The sequence below is a fragment of the Corvus hawaiiensis genome, chromosome 2, assembly GCF_020740725.1.
Source record: "Corvus hawaiiensis isolate bCorHaw1 chromosome 2, bCorHaw1.pri.cur, whole genome shotgun sequence".
In the NCBI taxonomy this organism is placed as follows: domain Eukaryota; kingdom Metazoa; phylum Chordata; class Aves; order Passeriformes; family Corvidae; genus Corvus; species Corvus hawaiiensis.
The window spans coordinates 43,606,352-43,627,505 of record NC_063214.1 but is presented as its reverse complement, the minus strand read 5'-3'; the positions used below and the strand labels follow the sequence as shown (position 1 = coordinate 43,627,505).

The window sequence follows — 21,154 nt, the reverse complement described above, 5'->3', positions numbered from 1 at the left end:
TGATATAATTTTTATATGTCTCTAGAGAAACATCACTGAAGGAACATCTGTTTTTAGCAGCATATATGTGAAGAAGAAAGAATTTCTTTGAATCACTACAATTGACTGTCAGTTCTGTCTGGCTGTATATTAACCTTCCCAACCTTTTTCTTGGGAAGAATCATAATAGTAACTTGAGTAGTTGATAGTAACCACCACCACAAAACTGAAATGTTATCAATTTCATCCTATATTCTGTAATCTGAATACTGTGTAGAAGTAATAGGTACAGTTTCTTACACCTTTCTCTCCCTAAACTCTCTTATCAACAAACATGTAAAAACCCCTTGACATAAATAGTAAACATCCATTCTGTGCTAGTGCTATTACGTCAAGTAGAAACTAGAGAGTAGGCACTGCCACAAAGTGACTTAGGACATGATTAAGATATTCTGCTCATAGCTTCATGTATAAATTATGCACATGGGGGAGGGGAAAAAACTCTACTAATGTTTGTTTATTCTCAAAATATGATATTTTGACAGAACAAACTCTAATTTACTGGTTTATAGTATCCCAGTGAACAAATGGGTGTGAGTCTGATAAAATTTCAGTTAAAAAACCTTTCCTCTTTTTGTTTACTTTTCATTTTGACAGAGAGTCTTTTAACTTGACTGAATTCCTGACCACAGAAATGGCTGGGCAGGGAGTTCATAATTAGCTAGTTAGTCAACTGGTTATTTTGAGAGTGCAGTAAGCACTGTCTGTAAAAATAAAATCCAGCAAAATAATGAAACCACAAATTAGGCATGTCTCATCTTAATAAACAATGGTGTCTAATTATGAAAGAATCTGTACTTACTTTCCAAGTGCAAAACACTCCATCCTTACAGTAGTTCCTCTTGCAGCTGTAACTGTGTAAGGAAAATGGACTTCAATTTTTGGTTCATATTCTCCCATCACACCTGGAAAATAAAGAATGTTTAAAATATGAAATGTTGTGGGGTATTCCCAGTCCCTGCCCTGGAGGGAGGCCTGCTGATAAGGAGATTGCACAACCTCCCAGCAGCATCCCCTTGGAAAAGGCAGAACTTTTTGATTGGGGTGAGAGAAAACAAGAACCATGATCCTCTGGGAGACCCTATGTAGATTCCTTGTAACCCATTGGCTTCTACCCTCTCACACCCACCCTTGTACCCCTATAAGATCTACCCTTCTCCCCCTTTGAGTTCTGAGAGCTCGTCCCTGGCCTCCCCTTCGCGGGGTGCAGGCTAATAAAGCTGCCTCATGTGGAACTGCTCTACGAGCCTCCTGTCTCTCCTCCTGGTCCAGCCTGGGGTTTGCCTCGCAGAACAAGAGCTGAAATCACTCTTGCTGAATCACTAAAGGGCTGACAGCCTGCTGAGACAGGCAGCCTTTCTGCAGAGGCATCCCTGGCAGCTGAGGGAACACCGCAGACCTCTGGAAGACTGTCCCTTGTGGGGCGCTCTCTCTGGATCCGTCACGGCTTCCTGGGTCTGAGCCACAGACACCAACCCAGCCGTCATAAAATATCATCAGTTTTCCATTATCACAGAAAGACCTGTGGCTTGCTTTTTGAATCTGCCCAGTAGTAAAGCTGGTAATTGATGGAGATCGCCTTGTTTGATCTGATATGCTGTGCTCAGGTCCAGTATATATATATATATACTAAAATGCTCTATAGTTTACCAGAAGCAGAACAGTGAGCTTAAAAAAACAATTTTTTTCAAACTTGGGTTAATATTGAAATTTTCAAAGATTAAAGTGGGAAATCAATAGAAGAGTGAGAATTTTCATAGACCAAATCTTTGTTTACCAGCACAGTGACAATTATGAAAAAAAAATCAACATATCATGCTGTGTTTGACTGAGGACCTCCTAAGCTCAGTGAAAAATCCTCAAATTGTGTAGGAGCATTTGTGCACACAGATACAAAGATACGTAAACATGCAAAACTCAGCTATGTCATTTTCAGTGAGACTTTTAATTTGGGAGATGATTCTGTTTTTCAGGACAACACTTTAAGTACAGCAAGATAGCATTCCAGGAAATGGGAGAGCATTCAGGAATGGGAAAATATAAAAATGGAAATAAATAGAGTTATCTCGGATTTGCTGTAGAGTGATTGACAGCTTTGAAGAATCACAAGACCTTAGGAAATGGGAAATCAGTAGGGAAATGGAGGTATGTTTTATAAGGTGAGGTGAGACATTTGTATTTGATGCCACTTGGAGGAAATATCATAATCAGCATGGCAGGAGAAGAATATGACTCTAACAGCTGTGTTTGGTTAGATGGAAGTTGGGCTACAAGGGTAGGAAATTGGAACAAAAAGCTATATTTAACAAAGTAAGACTTTTTCAGATTTTTAGATGAGTAAAACTGAATAAAATCTGACTTGTTGAAAAAGTAGCAACAAGACAAGTCTAATCTAAATCTATAAAAATCAGTGAAGATTCTCAAAAAAAATCTAAAGCAAGCAAATAGGAACAAGAAACATAAAGGAAGGAGAGAAAAGAGATTTCTTATGCAAGAAAGAAAAGAAGTGAGTGTAAGAAGAAATGTGGAAGTAGAGAGGTATGAGATTTACAGCTGAGAGAAGACCAGCTGGCAGATGGGTGGAAAAACAACCCACGACCTATTAGAGCAAAAACCAAAACATAAGGCTGAAATTGTAAAACACATATTCCTAGTCCTTCAAATGTTCCTTATGGGGCTCAGGAGTTTCCAGTGGGGCTGTGCTCTCATTTTCCCACTGTCACACAGGCTCCTGAAGCTTGGTTCTGGGAGGAAATCTGAGCATATATGCATTTGAACATTTCATTAGGGGCTTAAGTCTAGTTAAAAAATCTAAATGTGTCTGATAAGTTAATCAAATAACAGAAGAAGAAAGCATAAAATGCTTTCATTTCAAATAATGTGATTCTATAAATTATGTGGCTTTATAGGTAGCAGACTTATTTTTAAAAAACATAATCCTGCAAGCATTATATATGCCAGCAATACTGACCCATTTCCTGCAAGACATAACTAAATCAGTATTTTGATATTGCTTTATGAACCTTTTATTTTTATAGGAAAAAAAAAAGAAAACCCAACATGTATGTCCTGGGTATTAAAATAAAACCAGGCTATCAAAAAATGGTAGTCAATTAAAATTTTCCTCTAGCCCAGACTGAAATGATTGCTAGTATAGTATGTCACAAAAATGTATCCCCACTGGCTTGTCACACATCAATAAATTTAATAATTTAGTTACACTCCTTGTGTAACTGTCTTTTATTGTCTTCTGAAATTTTTTATGATTATGAATACTAATTTCTGATTCATCTCAGTTAAACAATTACATGGGTTTACAGGATATCTATAATACCTCCTTTTAAATATATCTTTTACAGACTGAAAAACTCCAGGTCATTAATCCTTCCTTACAAGGAATCTTTAATAAACATTCCTAGTGCCCATGTGGCACTGCTTCAAGTTCCATTCTATCACTTTGAGATGTGATGATGAGAACAGCAGTAATGAAGACGTAGATCTATTTATCACACCTTTATTTTCCTTGGAAATTTTTTGTTTGTTCCTTATTGCTTTCCACGAAATTCAGTTCTCTTTGCTGTTTTGTACTTGAGCTGATGTTCATACACAGTGGCACCTTAATCTCTTTACTGATAATATCTAATAAAGATATTATGTTTTTAGGTATTTTTAAATTTGTTGGTGGTGACATTATTTATTGGTGACATTATTTATATAGAAGCCACTCTACCTCTATTACTGTAATATCCTTTTGCAGTTCTTCAGGGTTAGTTTTAACTTTAACAATTCTGAATAATTCTATGTCAACAATCTTCTCTACTTCTCTGTTCATTTTGTTTTCAGATAAATTATGTGTTGAATGGTGAAGTCCCAGAACAGTCTTCACAGACAATCTCCCAGTTCTCCAAACTGTTTGGATACTCCTACAATAGGTGGATTTTTTCTAATGCATTTTTAATTGAAAATGGGGCTCTACTTCAGCCCCTCTAAGAATTTAGTGTTTTAGACAGCCTTTGATGGGTGACCCTGTAAAGAACTGTGTGAAATGAAAGCAGCTTGACCATTCCTATTCATATTCTCTCTGACTCTTCAGGAAAGTTGTATACAGACTGAAGCACGACTTGCCTGATTGAAAGCTGTGTCCTTGGTATATGACTGTGTGGTAAGACTACTGTATGATGATGTGCTAAATACAGTCCTAATGATCATATTTTTTTATGTATTTTCTATCAACAAACTTGACACAGAAGTAAGACCTAGTGGTCTGTCATTCCTCAGATGTTCTTAGGAGTCCCTTTTTTGAAGAAAACCCCCACCTTTTCTACCTACCTTCCTTCTAGTCCTGAGGCTCAGTGAAGGAAAATAGTACATCCTGCTTCCTTCCATACACAAGGTGGGCCTTGGGGGTTTGTTAGTATTTGTAGTGACAATATTTCTTCTAAAATTTCTTCTATTTAAACTTCAATTACAAGAACTTCAGCCCTGACAGGGGGACTTCCTAAGTTACATTGTAGTGAACACTGCTGAAAATAGTTCACTTAGGTTTTATGATGAAGACTTATAGTCCTGAGGTGTTCCTTTTAAATCTCTGGCATCTGCTGACTGTTCACACTCATTGACAGGATTTGTGCTTCAATGAAGTCAAAACTGGGGTGTTTTTGCTTTTGGGTAAGACTTGGTTCTGGAAAATAATTGTGTTGAGTTGTCATACAGTGTTTAACATTTGCTTTTTTAGTCCTGAAAAAACCCCGAATTTAAAATAGGATTAAATTATTCTTGTTTTTAAAATAATACAGTACATCTGTACCCATCTGAGGGACAATAATATCTTTCAGATCTTATGTTTTTAACTTACATTAACTCCCTTTCGTAAGTGCAATCTGTACACGTACTGAATGCTCTTTGCATGTCATGCCATCATTTCATATTCTTAATGAAATGCTGATCTACTGATGCTTTGTACCATGTCCTGTTCTTCTGGGTTATTGCCATCCTAGCAAGCGACATGCCTGCAGCAACTGGCAGGAAATGTATAAAAATTACTGAGCAATTGCTTGGTGTCCCTATGAAAATTAGGAAACAAAAGTCTATTATTGCACAGGGATATTTTTCATCCTTATTATTTATGATCTTTGAGACCATGAAGGCCATTACAGCTGCAAAGATATTAAGGGAATTATTAAGGCCTTACCTTCCCATATTACTCTATAATTGCTTTGCTATGGCTGTGGTGCCTCTAGGCTCTTTAGCTTTCCAGCTTCTGTTTTGGTCACAATGAGTCAGTGATGGCAAAACAACCACCACCTGCATTTTCATAAAGATTTTTGTTCATTTGTATTAGGTGCTAAAAGGAGCCTGAACTTTTAAGAAATATTGAGGCTTTGAGTTATGTGCACTGGAATCAATCTCTCTCTGGCTTATATACATGACTCTCTTACGGAGGTTTGGCTAAGGCCATAAAAAATCCTCTCAGTCATTTTTTATATCCAGTTATCAAACATGAAGTACAACAATAAATAAAATTGATTAGCACAGAATAAAAACATAATATATGATCTTCAAGTGGCTAACAAATCACAGAGCTCACGTGGTCTGAGCACTGCATAGCAGTGGGATGCCATTCTCAATGCTGCTGTGCTCTGCCTTCCCATGAAAGTAGCTCCTTTCTGAAAATCCTTTACCTTTCAAGACCTGACCCCAATTGTTCACTATTTTTTAGGCTAACTACTTAGCTTACTCCCTGCATCACAAGCTGTGTCTTTCTTCTGAATACGGATATCGGTATGAAAGTGATAAATTTGTGATTGATATGAAAGATATATCTTCAAAATAAATCTAGTTTACCATATCTTGAAATCTGGTGTGGGATTAGAAAAGAGTCTAAAAGCCAAACTTTCCTGTCTGTTTAAGTAAATCTTATCCCTCGGCTTTACTCTGAAATACATCATTCCACCTTAAATTTTCCAGTGTTAGGATCTCTGCCCTTTCAGGCAGGGTCTTCTTTACTGGGGAAGATTTAAAAGCCAATAATCCTTTTTTTCTGTCTCTGATTACCAAAGAAGACACTGATTCAAATGACTGAGCATATCCCAGGACAAAGCACAGTTTGACCTTGTTAGAATCAATGGCTTGTTAGTCACCTGGCCAGAAAGAGATCTCAATATTTATAGAAGAGATCTCTCCTTCAGATATTTTTTACAATGACGCAGTTATCAAAAAGTAATTATTCTTCAACCCAGGTGCAAAAAAAAGTATTCAGAAAATCAGGTTTACTTTTAATAAGGGTTTTCATTTAAAAAGGTTTTCCTCCAAATTTGCTGCAAATCTGTGACTTGAGTTCTACACTCTGCTACTCAGTGTCTTACGTACCCTAAACTACAATGTCTGCATTTCATTTTTCTATGAAAAAAATAGACATGACATAATAATGTGATAAATATTGACTTTGAGGTGCTTACATACCACAGGAATAGATGTAATAAAATTTCAAACATTTACAGATATTACTACAGCTAAAACTCTTTACATTATCCACTATGAGCCACTTAATGAAAATGGAGAATGGAATAAAGAAGCAAGATCAGTTTCTGATTTTCAGATAAGAATAAGGGAAAGGGCTACAGACAGGATTTCAGACATTATCCTTTTGGAAAGGACTGCTCTACCTCTTCGTTTAGCCTGCCAATCCATGACTTATAAAACCTCAGATGCTGAGTGTGGAAAAACCAAGACAGCATGACAGTATCCACACAATAAGAATTTTTCCTTCATGGGGGCAAAAAAAATCAGACTGCTGAGAAATCATGACACATCCTTTTACTCCAGCTGTGTAGAGGCTAATGATTGTTTCATTAATATTCCAAATATTAACCACCCTCTTGCATCTCCCAGAACATGACAACTCCTTAAATTCTTTCAGCTAAAATGATTTGGTTTTGTCATATAATCTTTCAGTAACAGCTTTTTAGCCTCCTTTGGAGCCTAATTTTGCATGAAACAGGTTACAGGGAGGTACTTGAATAAGTGGCTGATAAGCATTTAAGACAGTAGATAGACAAGTTTATAAGATTCCTGGCTAAATATCATGAGAATGCCAAGGAGAAAATGAAAGCCAAATATTACCTGTACCCAGGAGAAAGATTAGACACGGATTGATACTTGCCATTATTTTATTAACAAATGATAAAACCCTCCCAGCTCAGTGACGAAGAGTGTTCATCTGAGAGCTTTGCAGGAAGAAGTCCCTGATCTAAATCACATGGTATAAGAATGTTAACATGGTTTTCTTACAGGCTGGATATAGCTCTAAAAGCAAATTTGCTTGGGATTCTTACTAGTTTGGATCTTCCTCTCAGTTTCCGGGAGACCTATTGAGGAGTGATGAACTCGTCCTGCTGAATAAGAATTTCTAAATAATTTTACAGATCAAAAGTTGGGTATCCTACAACATTTTAATGATGATCTGTTGTGTGAATATGTATCTAAACCCAAGAAAATTTTGCCTAAGAAATTGCTTACAGAATGTTAATGTATAATTTCTTCCCCTATCTATAGTTTGCAGTGAAAACTAGGGTTATCTAAGGTGTGGGTCCTTTTGTGGCAAATGAATATTCAGCACTTTCCCTGAAGACCTGCACCATTAAATGTCCCCAGACATTTATTTGGGAGAGCCTTGAATACACACATTTACAAAGACATTAAATTCACAGCACAAATGGAATTAATTCAAGTGTAATGATGATACCCACCATTATATCCTGTCTGCAGCAGAGATTTTAAATGCAATGGGAAGAATTTATTGACTCACCTGCTATTAACCTTATTCTAAATGGAAGGACCAGCACCTGCCGTAAGTCCCTAAAAATTTACTGTGGGAATGGTTGTTTTAAGATAACTGTTCACAGCATTTCTTCCACTTAGAGGTCTCTCAGCCAAGTTTTGAGCTATAAATTTATCATTTGAGAAGCCCTGAAAATGTTCATGTGAAATTGCATTCTGTAATGCACTGGACTAAACACTAAACTGAACTAATAATAAAATGCCAACATTGTTTTCATATGTTAGAGAGCAAATCCTGTTGGATATCACTGGATGGAAAGAGGTCTTCACTGGAATATATCCTAATATGACAGAAAAATTGGTAATTCGGTGTCTGGGAAAAAATATCATAATGAGTACAGCACAAGAAAGGAATAAACTCTTCTTTAGTTTACAACTAGAGGATAAGATGTTCATGTGTTTCTAATTACAGAGGAATAAATGTAAAAGAAAGTCACATTTAGCAGAAACAAAGTGTTTAACTAAAATTTAAACATAACTTTACTCCTACAACTTTAAAATCCATATTTCACCAGTTCATCAGTTACACTGAACTCTGAATTCTGTCCAGAAAGCCCTTTCTAGTAATAGTATGACTATCTTGAAATATACCTTTTTATTTATAACTATTAAATGCCATGTATGCATGTCATACATACAAACAAGCTTTCTGCATCTCTTAAACATCAAAAACAACTAAAAGCACTTAATTTTCTTTTGGAAGCAGGTGTTTTATGACTGAAAAAAGGGAACTGAGTCCAAACCCTAAAGACACAAAAGCAATGAGATACTCTCAGAACAAGCAATGAGGGAAAGAGTGGTATATTATTTAATTCTTCAAATGAGAGTCCAAATTTTCTAGCGTACATATTGAGCTGCAGAGATTTCTGTTTATCTGTGTTTGAAGATGTTGAGCAGTAACTATGACTAAGTCTGCAGTGTTTTTCCACATAGAAAATTCTTTACTGAGTAATAATCTAGACTTCATCACATTTCCCACATAGTTGTAAAGTGGCATCTAAGATCTCCTCCTAAATCCAGCACATCTGGTATTGGATGAAACCAAACTTCACCATTTGGACATTCAGAGATGAGTGAGTGTGCCGGTTTGGCCACATTTAGAAATATATCCTCTGAGAGAAGGCAGGTCACCACCACTCCCCCACTAGGTTTGTGGAAAATACATTTTCCTCAAAGGAAAGTGAAAGAGATAAAGACTATTTATTTACCAAAACACATGGGAAAAGGAAAATAATGCTAAATAATAAAATCTCTCGCTGTGGAGAAAAAACCTGGGAAAGTGTTAGAGTCCTCCCTTTGGTCTCCTTGGAGCTGGTGCCCGGTGGAAAGTTCTCCTGATGTGTTCTGATATTGAAGCAGTCCAGTGGAAAAGGGAGAAAAATCTGAAATTCCAGGGAAGGGGAAAAAAAAAAAATTCAACTCTCAGTCTCTCTCTGGAGAAAAAGAAGCTGAACAACTGGCCAAAAACTGACCTGGGAGCAGCCAGCCATGTGCTTCCTCGCTTCCCTGCCGCAGCTGGGAAAAAAAAATTGCTATCTCTGCATGACCTTGAACAAGCTGCAAACTGCTTTGAAAAAGTTTTGCTTAGTTTTTCCTTCCCCCTCTCAGGCTCAGTTTAGAGGCATAGAAAGGCACAAAAATTAATTTCTGGGCATAGACAGCGATATGGGATACAAATCATAAGCTCACCCCAAGACAGTGAGGACATCTGACTGGCTTGTATACAACATTCCAATGTGAAGACTTGTGCATATATAGTTGTTTCTAAACATGAAAACCTGAACATTTTCACTGACTAGGTATACAGATAATTTTTCTGAGCAGCCACACACATCAAGGAAAAAAAGGACTCACTATACTAGTCAACACACCATCTTGCTTGGGAAGCCTAGGTCAATGAAAACCAAAAGAGTTACCATGGGGGTTTTTGTTCCATTTTGTTTTTACAGGGAATGAGATTGTGTTGAACTTGGCAAAGAAATATGTGGTAGATTTCTTTTAGGCATCACTGGCCAATGTTAATTATTTCTCCTTTCCAATTGCTTGATATTCATCCAGGACAGGGTCACAAAAGATATTCAGAAACCTGGGAAATATTATTTAATCTAAGTGATTAGGAGGAGGATCTAATTTTTATGGGGTTTTTAATTATCTTCCTGATGAAATGTTCACAGTCCTCTAAGAATCTCATTTTTCCTATAGAAATGATATAATTGTTTGTACTTCAAATATGACCTTAAGCTTAATTTTTTTTCTTTTCAACCTGCACAGTTGTTTTATAGGACGAAAACAAAATATTACCTTTCCAACTGCATGGCAGAAGTGTTAAAACTATTGCGATGCCCAGAGAGAGTATTTCCTTTGCTTCTGGTCAATTAGAACACTACCGCATGAAATTATGTAGCTCTAATATTCATTGTATCTAATTAACTGGAAAAAGCTTCCTAAATTAGAATTATTTTTTCAATTGAGACTGCTCATATAACCATGCAAAAACTAGAAGCTATTATTTCCTCAATACGAAAGATCAAACGAACACTAAAATTTCTCTGCCATCAGCAACAACGGTTGAAATACCCATTGTTTGACCGAAAAGTAACAAATCATCCTGTTATATACTTGCTGTAGTTCTAACTTCAATCAAAACTCCTTCTGTTTACAATAGAATTATTTTGATATGCTGAGAAGAATTCAAAACTGACAAGTAATTTTTATTTGAATATTATGTCATATGCTATGACTGCAAAGCAGCAGTCACTGGTGAATTTGTATTAAGATCCTGAGACACTAAGATACATAACACTCAGGACCATTCTTCATAATCTGAAACCATTTACATCTGTAAAGGTTACTTTCATTATCAATTTGCACAAATTTGAATTCAGTCACCAAGAATTAAAATATTACCAATATACTTCTGTCTGAAATCTTAATAGTTATGGTTCAAGGCAATATCGTTCCTAATCCTGACTTGAATTTAGAGGAACATTTTTTTCAAGTTCAGTTATTTTGGGCTTTGTATATACTGTATCTGCATCACTTAAATCTTTCTTTGGGCAAGTTTCATAAATCATCAGGAGAAGGAGTGAAACAAGAAAACATCAGTGCAGAAGATGTGCAAGATGCTGTGTGACTAGAATCTTGAACTATTGTAGCTAATTAAAAAAAGCAACCACTGCATTTTCAACGTATACTGTTTCTATAAACTAATGGGAAAACTTAGCAATTAAAACTCCTTTAAAGAGTTTACCTTAACAGAGCTCAAAAGGAGACTAAACGCAAACTTTTGCAGTGGAAGAGTTCTTGCTCTGCGCTGAATCCTGGGACATAATCTTTCCCAAACCTTTCCCTGTTTTCCTCCTGTAATAGTCCCCAGGGTTGAGCCCTTTTACAGTGTCAGAAGACCACCCCAAGTTATTTTCTCTCTCTGCTTTTTTAGACTAAATCTTTTGCAAATAGTGTCTTTGAACTTTTGTGTGCTGTTTGAGAGTGTTCTTCAACTATTCTACAATCCCTATAAAACACTCTGTAAAGTTTATTGTATAAGAGCCCTCTTTAAAATTCTCTGCCTACCTATAGATTTTCCTGCCTATAGATAAGCACCATTGGTGCTAACTGGAAAACACTTTCTAAATTAAAAAAATGTTACTATTTTGGGAATAATAAAACCTTGAGCAAAACAAGTAACCCCCCTTCATCCTATTATATATATGTCCTTCTTTTTTTTTTTTTTAAATTAAAATAATTCTACTCTGACTTTTCTTACTCCTGTTTTGCATCCTATTTTTTGACAACATTGCAGTAGGACCTTGGCATAAGAGCAGAACAAAAGAGAAAAAAAATTCAAAATACCTGTAACCAATGCAGGATATACTTTCAGTAGAGTAAAGTAGAGATTGTGGGAAGCCTTTTATTTTCAGTTTTCATAGTGACCCATCATTAAAATATCTTACTACATTGTTACAGGAGAAACACATTTACTACAGGGTAATGGCTGTCCAGAGACATTGCCATTTTATCAACCTTCCCCTGGAGCAAACCTTGCATATATCACGTCTGTCAGTGTCATCAGTCTTTGTACACCAGTAAAGTACAAACTTGATTTTCCCCAGACAGTTTGACTCTCCTGGAAAAAAAATTCAAAGAAGGATTATTTCAGGTTTGAGTCCTGTCCTGGAGTACTGAGTAAGAAGAGTTCCTACCGTTTCTATTCCTCCAGTTTCTAGACAGTTTTTATGGTCTTGCACAATTCAAATACAAAATGTTACTGCAAAACCTTGCAATGAAACAGGAAACCTTACAAGGCTGGAAACTCTGGAAAACCTAGCACAATTAAGTCACAGCTGAATATATATTTTGAACCACTATTAAAATTCAGGTGTACTTTGTTGTCCTCTACAATTCAGCTCCATATGAATAACCACATTAGAAGTCAAAACTACTAATGAAAGTTGGAAAAAAAAAAAAAAAAAAGCCAGATAAAGGCAAAGACTGACAGGTCAAAAATATTAGCATTCATCTTTAGTCAATTTTAAAAATTCTAGGTATCAGTTAATTAACAACTGTCAGCATTCTTCAGGAATGGGTACAGCTGAAATCTGTGAAACTACCAATTTCTCTCTATCTTTATTTATTACCTTATTGTGCTACAGTGGCCATTCTTATTGCTTGATTTCTATTATTTGGGAATTTGCTATGACTTCCGAATTTTCCTTCATGCTGGTAAAGAGATCTTTAGAAAACCCAGTGATGTTCAAGCAATATATCCCAGAGTTTAACCTCAAAAAGCATGTGCAGCCCATATTTCAACACAGAAAATTAGAAATGAACATCCTTAATACCTTGATAACTATATGTTCCATCATTATGTGAGGTTATTAATCACATAGAACTAATCAATAGAATGAGGACAGACAAAATTCAGTTCAGAAGTTCACAGACTATGAAGACATGGAAAAAATCTGAAAGTCAGTTACAGGAAGAGATGTCTGGTCAGACACACTGACCTCTGGATTTAAACTAGTTTGCTCTAATGGAACATAGTAGAAAGTACCCTCTGATGTCTGAAATTGTCCAGGTTTGTTGTGTTTCTTTTACCCTGGAAATTTCACCATAGCAAAGCTAATAAGCCGTATTTGCACAGAGCTAAACTGAAGAATTACATAATTCTCTACAGCAATAATGATAAAGTAAACATATTTTCCAAAGAAATAAAAAGGATAAGGAGGATAAAAAAGTAAGAAAAGCCAGAATAAAAATGTGTGAACTTGAAATAACTGTCTTATGCTCTCAAACATAAAACGTTTTGTACTCCCTAGGTTTCTATTGCCTAAATTTGAAAAGACTTTTTGTTGTTTTTATGAGTCAAGATAATTTACTGTTCCCAATCAGCATCCAAGCCTGCAAAGATCCAATTTAACAAAGCTGTTTATTATTTGTAAACAGTTATCAAATAATTCCTCAAAGTTTGTAATGCATTAAAAAGCAGTTAATGAAATGATGCATATTTTTTATTTCCTGCTAAAACTTTTAATCTCCTTGGAATTTTAGGGTGTTTTTATAACCCAGCTTGAAGTGAAATTGAATTATATGAAATGACTGATTGTCGAAGACATCTGAACAGATGAGGTATTCATTTTATTCAGAATCCATTGAAGGATTTCTTGATGTTTTTATTTAATTTGCTTCATATCAAGGAGCTAAGCTCCCCTTTGAGACACATCACAGAAGAAATAAAAGATTAATAAAATCCCAGTAAGTTCTTACAATCCTGCAGAGTTTGACAGAATGCCTTAATATTATTCAGTTTCTGTCTCATAGATAAATAGAGACCACTGTTGTCATTGGAGTGTTTTTTATCACAAGCTGTCTAGTCCCCTGGGCATAGGTACTGTATATACATCAAAATCTGAGAAGGTTGATAAATAAATCAATTAGAGTATTTTGGAGTTAATGATACATATGTTTGGAGAATACAGACTATATAAATAGTTTTATTTATATAGAGCCATTTGTAAAACCTGTTCAAAACCACAAGGTCTTCCTATGGTTTCTAACAAATGTGCTGACTGCTTAGGGTAATGTCAGTTGTGATGCCAACCATTGGAACTCAGAAAGATGCATGATTTTTAAACCTAAGTCAATATTTGAAAAGTTCAAAGTAATTTAAGTAATTTTATAATTAAAAAAGCTTAAAAAGCCATATTCAAAATCATTTAACACAACTCAGCAGATGGAGAGTCAAGTATATTTTCAGGTAATTCAATGTTGGTTTTAATGCCATTTTTAATTTCTCACTTCCCTCTCGGAGTCTATTCCCAGCTGTTTCTTTCTTCATAAATTACTTTAAATTTCTTTAACTAGTAAGCACTACTTTTCAGCAGTTATTCTGTATTTTGGAGCATAATGAACGCATACTTTAAAAAGGTTGTCATCACCCTTTAATATTTGTCAATGGACAAGGTAATATTACCTAAGGCCATTTGTAGGAAAATGAAAAAGTACAGTATGATTGATGGAAATTTTTTATTGTAATTCCAGATAGTTTTTAAAAGGCCCATATTATTGCATTAAATGGAGGAGGTAAAACCAGAGAGATGTCCTAAATAATAAGATTTAGCAACCAGTATTTTCCTTAATAATTTTTTTCAAGGCAGGTTTATGAAGACTGCAAGGTTAGGTAGAAAATTTAGGTCTCTTCACTGAGAAACTTGCTCAGTCATACAGGAAAGCAAGCAATTTACTAAGAAATACTAGAGAATTCCATGACAAAAAAGGAGCTTTTCATAAATCCCAACAGATTAAAATTAAGACATGGAAGCCTAATAGAAATTCATGAGTGTGAAAAAATGAGTCAGGAAACGGGGAAATTGTTGAGGAGCTGTTCATCTATGTGCAAACACTTCCCCAGTACTCCAGCACAGTTCACAAGGTTGGATTATCACAGTGGTGTGACAGCCAGCTGTGAAACACAAATTTGCTGGAGGCTGGTATTTACTACCCACTTGACATTTAAAAAAATCTGCAGAGTTTTCCTTCATAGATTTTTTTTCTTAGCTCAATGATGTAGGCTGATGCCTTTATCCTTATTTACTCTCTCAATTTCTTAGAGTGTATTGGGTACCTATGTACTATCAGTACAAGGTGGATAATTAATCTGCTGAATTTCTGCACAAGATAAAACCAAATAAAAGCATGAAGAAATATCATAAAGAACAAATAGAGTAAGATATGAATAATAACTATGGCAACAATTTTTTTTTCAGAGTCCAGACAGATTAAAAAGGCAGTAAACTTTGGGGGTTTCAATTTTGGAAAAAATTAATTTTATCAAAAAGGTCAAGTTCACTATGTTAAGTCAGTAAAATGAAACACCTGAAACTCAATAATTAGCATAGATACAAAACCAGCAAAGAAAATAGGAAGTGATACATAAAAACAGCAGTTTTTTGCAGCCGAGGCTACATGCTATGCAGAAGGATATTTAAATTTGCGACAACAAATAAACATTAACTTAATTTCATTCTAATTGATGAACATATTTTTAATTTACTCTAAGTGATCTGTGTTTAAATCCAGCTTTTGCAATATGTTTGTAGCATAAGGACTAGTATGATTTCGAGAAAATCTATAAGCAAGACAAAAGAAAACTCTCTCAAAGTTTCTCTCTCTTTCTCTCTTTGATTTATGTAGGTATGGATTCACATATGCTGAATAGCTGTGAGGAACTAGAAACCATAATTGAATGCGGAACATCTTGGAAAGAAGGAAAATACAGGCCATTTCCTCTCTTCCTTTGAGACACGGCAGAAGAGATTGACACCCAGCTCTCTACAAGCTCCTTTCAGGCACTTGTAGGGTGATAAGCTCTCCCCTGAACGTCCTTTCCTCCAGGCTAAACAACTGCAGCTTCCTCAGCCACTCCTCATAGGATGTGTTTTCTAGACCTCTACCAGCTTGATTGCCCTTCTCTAGACTCACTCCAGCACCCCAATGTCATTTTTTCAAGTGAGTGGCCCAGAACAGGACACATACTTGACATGTGGCCTCACCCGGTGTTAAATACAGCAGGACAATCAATCACTGCCCTCGCCACATCACTGCTGATCCAGGCCAGGATGCCATTGGCCTTCTTGACCACCTGGGCACACCCTGGCTCATGTTCAGCTGCTGTTGCCCAGCACCCCCAGGTCCTTTTCTGCTGGGCAGCTTTCCAGTCACTCTGCTCCCAGCCTGTAGCACTGCCTGAGGTTGTTGTGACCCAAACGTGGAACCCAGCACTTGCCCTTGTTGAACATTGTGCAGTTGCCTTTAGCCCTGTCAGAGACTGAAATATAATTTATGACTTAGATATTTTCTTAAAGGACTTTAAAAACTGTATTACAAAAGCTGCAGAGAACACTACTGCACCCTGAATGGGGCCCTGACTGAGGCCTGACACTGCTCACTGATGAAGATAAGATAAAGTAACAACTCAGGGCTGGGGACATTCACAAAGCACAGGCTTAACACCTCCGAGGTGGAGACCACAGCCCCAGGGCTATCAGCTGCCAGGCTTGCACAGGCCCTCGAACCAAAGGATGGAGGGAGGAGAGGCTCTGGGTATCTTGGAAAAGCCTCTGGTCAGAGGGGCAGTGACTGCCCATCCTCCACTGTGCAGAGGAGCCCAGCTGAGGGGTCCTCACCCAGGCGGAGGGAAGCTTATCCACAGCAGAAGGGGTGACATGGCCCATCACAGGGGCCCGCTGTTGCTGCCTGCCCCAAGGTGCAGCCCAGCTCCGGGACCTGCCCAGGCATGTCTGGACTTGTCTCTGCCATGTGCTCTGAATCCTCTTTGTTCCAAGCGTGGGTAAAACTTAAAAGTAGCACGGCCGCCCCTGAAACAGAGTCCGATTGGCTGGTTACCCCGGTTCCACCCCTAGCTCTCCCCTTTCCCTTCCCCCGAATAAAGCAGCGATCCCAGCTCGAGGCACTCCTGCCTCTCCTTCTGTGAACAGGCTCTCTCGTCTCTCCCGAGACAAGAGGAATAAAGAAAACAGGAATACAGGCACAGAGTCTGGGCTGTATGTCTGCTCTTTGCTTCTGCTTTGACAATAGCTTTACAGCTAACACTTGTTGCATATTGGAGCTGCTGCGCTGCTGAATCGCCCGTGCGGTCTCTCTAGACAGCCCGAGCCTTTCCAGAGCCGAGGCCGGTAAATCTGCCGGCTGAGCGAGCAGTGACTTTCGTCAGTCCCCCTCAAAGGGGTCCCCAGACCCTGCATCAGAGCACCAGAGATGTTGCAACAGACCCTCAGTGTTGCAAGGGACAGCGTGCCAAGCTGGCCCCTGCAAGGGGAGACACATGGGGGTACCCACCTGGCCCAAAGTGTATATTAATCCACGGGATTCTGCACTCTTTGGCGTGTGGTGTGGTGGCGTGTGGCGGCCTGGCACAGCGTGTGGTGGCATGGCCACAATGGCAACAGGGGACCCTCACCACCAGCAGAGCAGATGGAGGGGAGCAACGAGACATCGTCGGGACCCTCGGATGGGTGATTTGCTTCCACCTAACCCCTGTCACCTCTCCCTGTCCCCCCAACCCCCACGCACACTTCTTTTTTTCATTTCTTTCTCTCTTTCTTTTATCTTCCCTTCTCTTTGCCTCTTTTACTATTAAATAAAATACATCCATTTTTTGGCATCAACATCTAACTTTGTTTGGTTTTAATCTCATTTCTGGGACTATTTTGAACCTTCTAAGTTCTTTCTGGTTTATGCACAGAGACTTAGCTTTACTTTGCTTTTCTGGGTTTAAACTGGATTGTAAGAAGCCCATTGATCCAACCTGTCCAGATCCCTCAGCAGAGCCTTTCTACCCTTCAGTAGGATCAACACTCCCACCCAACTTATTGTCATCTGCCAATTGACTGAGGGTGCACTCAAGCCCCTCATCCGAATCATCAATAAATTTAAGCATTAAACAGGATCAGCCCCAATGCTGAGCCCTGGGTAACCACATTAGTGATCAGCTGACAACTTGATGTAGCATTGGTCGCCATCGCTCTTCGAGCTTGGCCATCTGGACAGTTTTTGACCCAGTGAAGAGTGCACCCGTTCAAGCCGTGAGCAATGAGTTTCTCCAGAATGCTTCGGGAGATGACGCCAAATGCTTTACTGAAGTCTAGGGAGGCAACATCCACAGCCTTCTCCTCACCTACTAAGGGGGTTTCCTTGTCAGAAGAAAATCAAGTTGGTCAAGCAGGACCTGCCTTTCCGAAATCCACGCTGGCTGCACCTGATCTCCTGTCTTGTATATGCTGTGTGATGGGACCCAGGATGATCTATATGCTTCATGACCTCCCCTGGTGTCTAGGTTAGTCTGATGGTAGTCTGTATCCCCTGGATGGTCCTTCTGACCCTTCTTGCAGATGGGCCTCATATTTGCTATTTTCCAGTAAGCTGGGACTTTTCTGGATAACCAGTTGGTGAATAATTGAGAGTGGCTTGGTGAGCTCTTTTAGGAGCTCCTTCATTACTGTTGGGTGCATCCCATCCAGGCCCATAGACTTGTGGGTGTCTAACTGGCATAGCAGGTCACTAACCATTCCCTACTGGATTGTGGCGGTATCACTCAAGTCCCCATCCCTAACTTCCAGCTCTGGGAATTGGGTATCCTGAGAACAACTGGTTTTGGTATTAAAGATTGAGGCAAAGAAGGCACTAAGTATCTCAGACTTTTTGTAATCCTCTGACATTATGCTGCATTCTGCATCCAGCAAAGGATGGAGACTCTCCTCAGCCCTCCTTTTGCTGCCAGTGTATTTAGGGAAACTTTTTGTGTTGTCTTTAACCACAGTGGCCAATTACATGATCTCCTGACATCCTGCAGCTGGCCTGTATGCTCCATGTGGTATTTGCCAATCCCCTGTGGATGTCCCAGGTGCCTGAGAGTATCAGTGTGGCAGTGGACACTTGGGTTGAGGCAGCTGAGCTGAGCCCTAAGGAAACAGACATTGCCTGTAAAGGAGAAGTGTGTCTCTCTGTCAGAGACAGAACATTGGAATAGCAAGGTGGAGTAACTGTTCTAAACAAAATACATCAAAATCTGTCAATTTGCACTTTAGCCTTCACAGATCGAAATATTCTCACAATGTCTGGATGTTTTAAAAGAAACTGCCTCCATGAACAACTTTCCTTTTCCAGTTGCTAGAGTAAATGCATGCACATATTGAAAAACAATAAAATCATCGTCCTTAAATTAATTATTTTTGCTTTGGTATTTTTCTTTTATGTGGTACCCCAAAATGATGCCTTCCTTACCATCGTTTCTCAGTGTCAGAGGTGTAGGAGGACTCAAAACTCTGGCATTTGTCACTGTGTTTTTTACCAGGCATATGTAGCTGCCAACATCGGATGTTTGCACCTTGGAGATGTAGAGATTGCCTGTCTCCTGAGAGATGAAGCGCCTGCTGTCTTCTGCCACAAAAGATGGGAATTCATTGAATACCCAGCTATAGATGATCTCTAAAAGAAAACAAAGAAAATAAGAGAAAGTAATTACAGAAACAATACTGTGTCACATTAAAAGATACACTAAATAAATGTTCATTAGCTTTATTTCAATAATCTATGGGCGAAAAAGTTAAAGATTTTAAAAACTTTTTATTTGTTTGGTTTAGAATTAAAAAGAATATTTTTTTTCTCTTCTTGCGATTTTGAAAATAACATAAATGTTGAATCCACAAGTTCCTTGTGAAGACAAAGTTAGTTCAGGCAAAATAATTAAATTATTAATCAGACTCAGAAAACAGCAATAAGATATTAGATAATTCCCTTTCTAGTCTGTCAGGTCAAACCAATAATAATATCCAAGGAATTATTTTCTTTACTTGTTCACATTAGCAGTGAAATATATCAAGATGATTCCTGTGGAGCTATGGATGACTTCTGCAAGTGTGTGTGTGTATAAACAGGTTTCAGTCTGAATGTCTATTTTTAAAATCCCTTGATTCTAATAACCGTTCAGCCTACCTTGTAGGTAATACTGCTTTATAGTTCTACCCTTTACATCTGCTTCACTGAAGAATTTCTTAACTCTTCCTTTTTGCAGCCTAAATTCCTTTGATCAATGCATAATTCCTTAAACCAAAGCTACCAACTAATCAGTGACTTTTAAAAATAGAAATTCAATCCAGTCCCTTGGTTCTTATTTTTATCCCACAAATCATCTATTCTGTTTACCTGAACATTATATACTTTTCCCTTCATACTCATAATAACTAGTTGAGGAAAAAAAAGTTATTTCCTATTATTTTGTATGAGATTATATCATGATTTAATAAAAACCTAGATTTATTTATGCCTCAACATTGGAAGTATCGGTAAAGTTAATGAGATTCTGATTTAGCAGGATATTCCTTGCAGGGAATTATTCATGTGGAGTTCCACCAACCCTGACTTTAAACCCCTAACCCTATGTATACTTCTTTACACATTGTTCTCTTTTTGAACTTACCTTCTATTGTTTTACTCCTTCACACTTTAAAAAAATATTGTTCTCTACTTAAACTGGCACATTGGCTGTAAGGGTATTTCTTATGTAATCTCCCCCCTGGATAGTCTTCAAAAACCTGGCTTCAAAATGAGAAAAGCCAAAGCTAGTCCAGGAATGTAAAGTCCCCACTACTGCTCCAAGATGCAAACTGCTCCATTGGTATAATAATTTCCAAGGTTTTAGACTGAAATTTTTGTGTGACTACCCAGCTCCATCAGCAAGAGGAAGACTAATTTCAAGTATGTTAGTCTGGTTCTCTCATACTTTCATCCCCATGACACTCAAAATGTTTTCTTGATAAAAAGTTAGTTTGAAGATGAAAGGGTTAAAGCGGTGAGAGGAAATGCCTCAAAATTTAAATTTTGCTGTGTGCTTTTCTTCTAATGATAGCAGAAGAATTAGTACAGCTGTTCTTGGTACAAGAGGTGTGAAATATATTACATCCTAGCCAGGAGTGCACTTTGACTATAACGTTATAGAAAGCATTAGAAATTCCAGCTTATTTGTTCTTTCTGTCCTTATGTTGTACTGTCCCCTGACACGGTGGTGAGAAAGGAATAGAGAAGCACAATGACTGCTTTTTCAACCAATATAAGCAAAGAGTGCATGCAGTGTTATAAAGATGCAGTACCTTCTGAATCAGTTTGTAAGAAGTTTGCTCTAGTTTTGAAATCAGATGAAAATTTTCTCCTGAAAAACTGATATATATATCAGTATAAATATGTTATGTTAAAGGACTGA

The 21,154-nt window shown here is 37.7% G+C and overlaps 1 protein-coding gene across 6 annotated transcripts in view; it reads right to left on the bottom strand.

Annotated features, from left to right (window-relative positions):
* CNTN5 (contactin 5) overlaps positions 1 to 21,154 on the bottom strand; it is a 618,861-nt gene that overhangs the window by 145,508 nt on the left and 452,199 nt on the right. For all 6 annotated transcript variants that reach the window (XM_048294601.1, XM_048294603.1, XM_048294606.1 and 3 more), the window contains 2 exons: positions 19,180 to 19,383; positions 842 to 944 (listed from right to left, as the gene is read on the bottom strand). In XM_048294601.1, the coding sequence (XP_048150558.1) occupies positions 842 to 944; positions 19,180 to 19,383 (307 nt within the window). The remainder of the gene's footprint in view (positions 1 to 841; positions 945 to 19,179; positions 19,384 to 21,154) is intronic.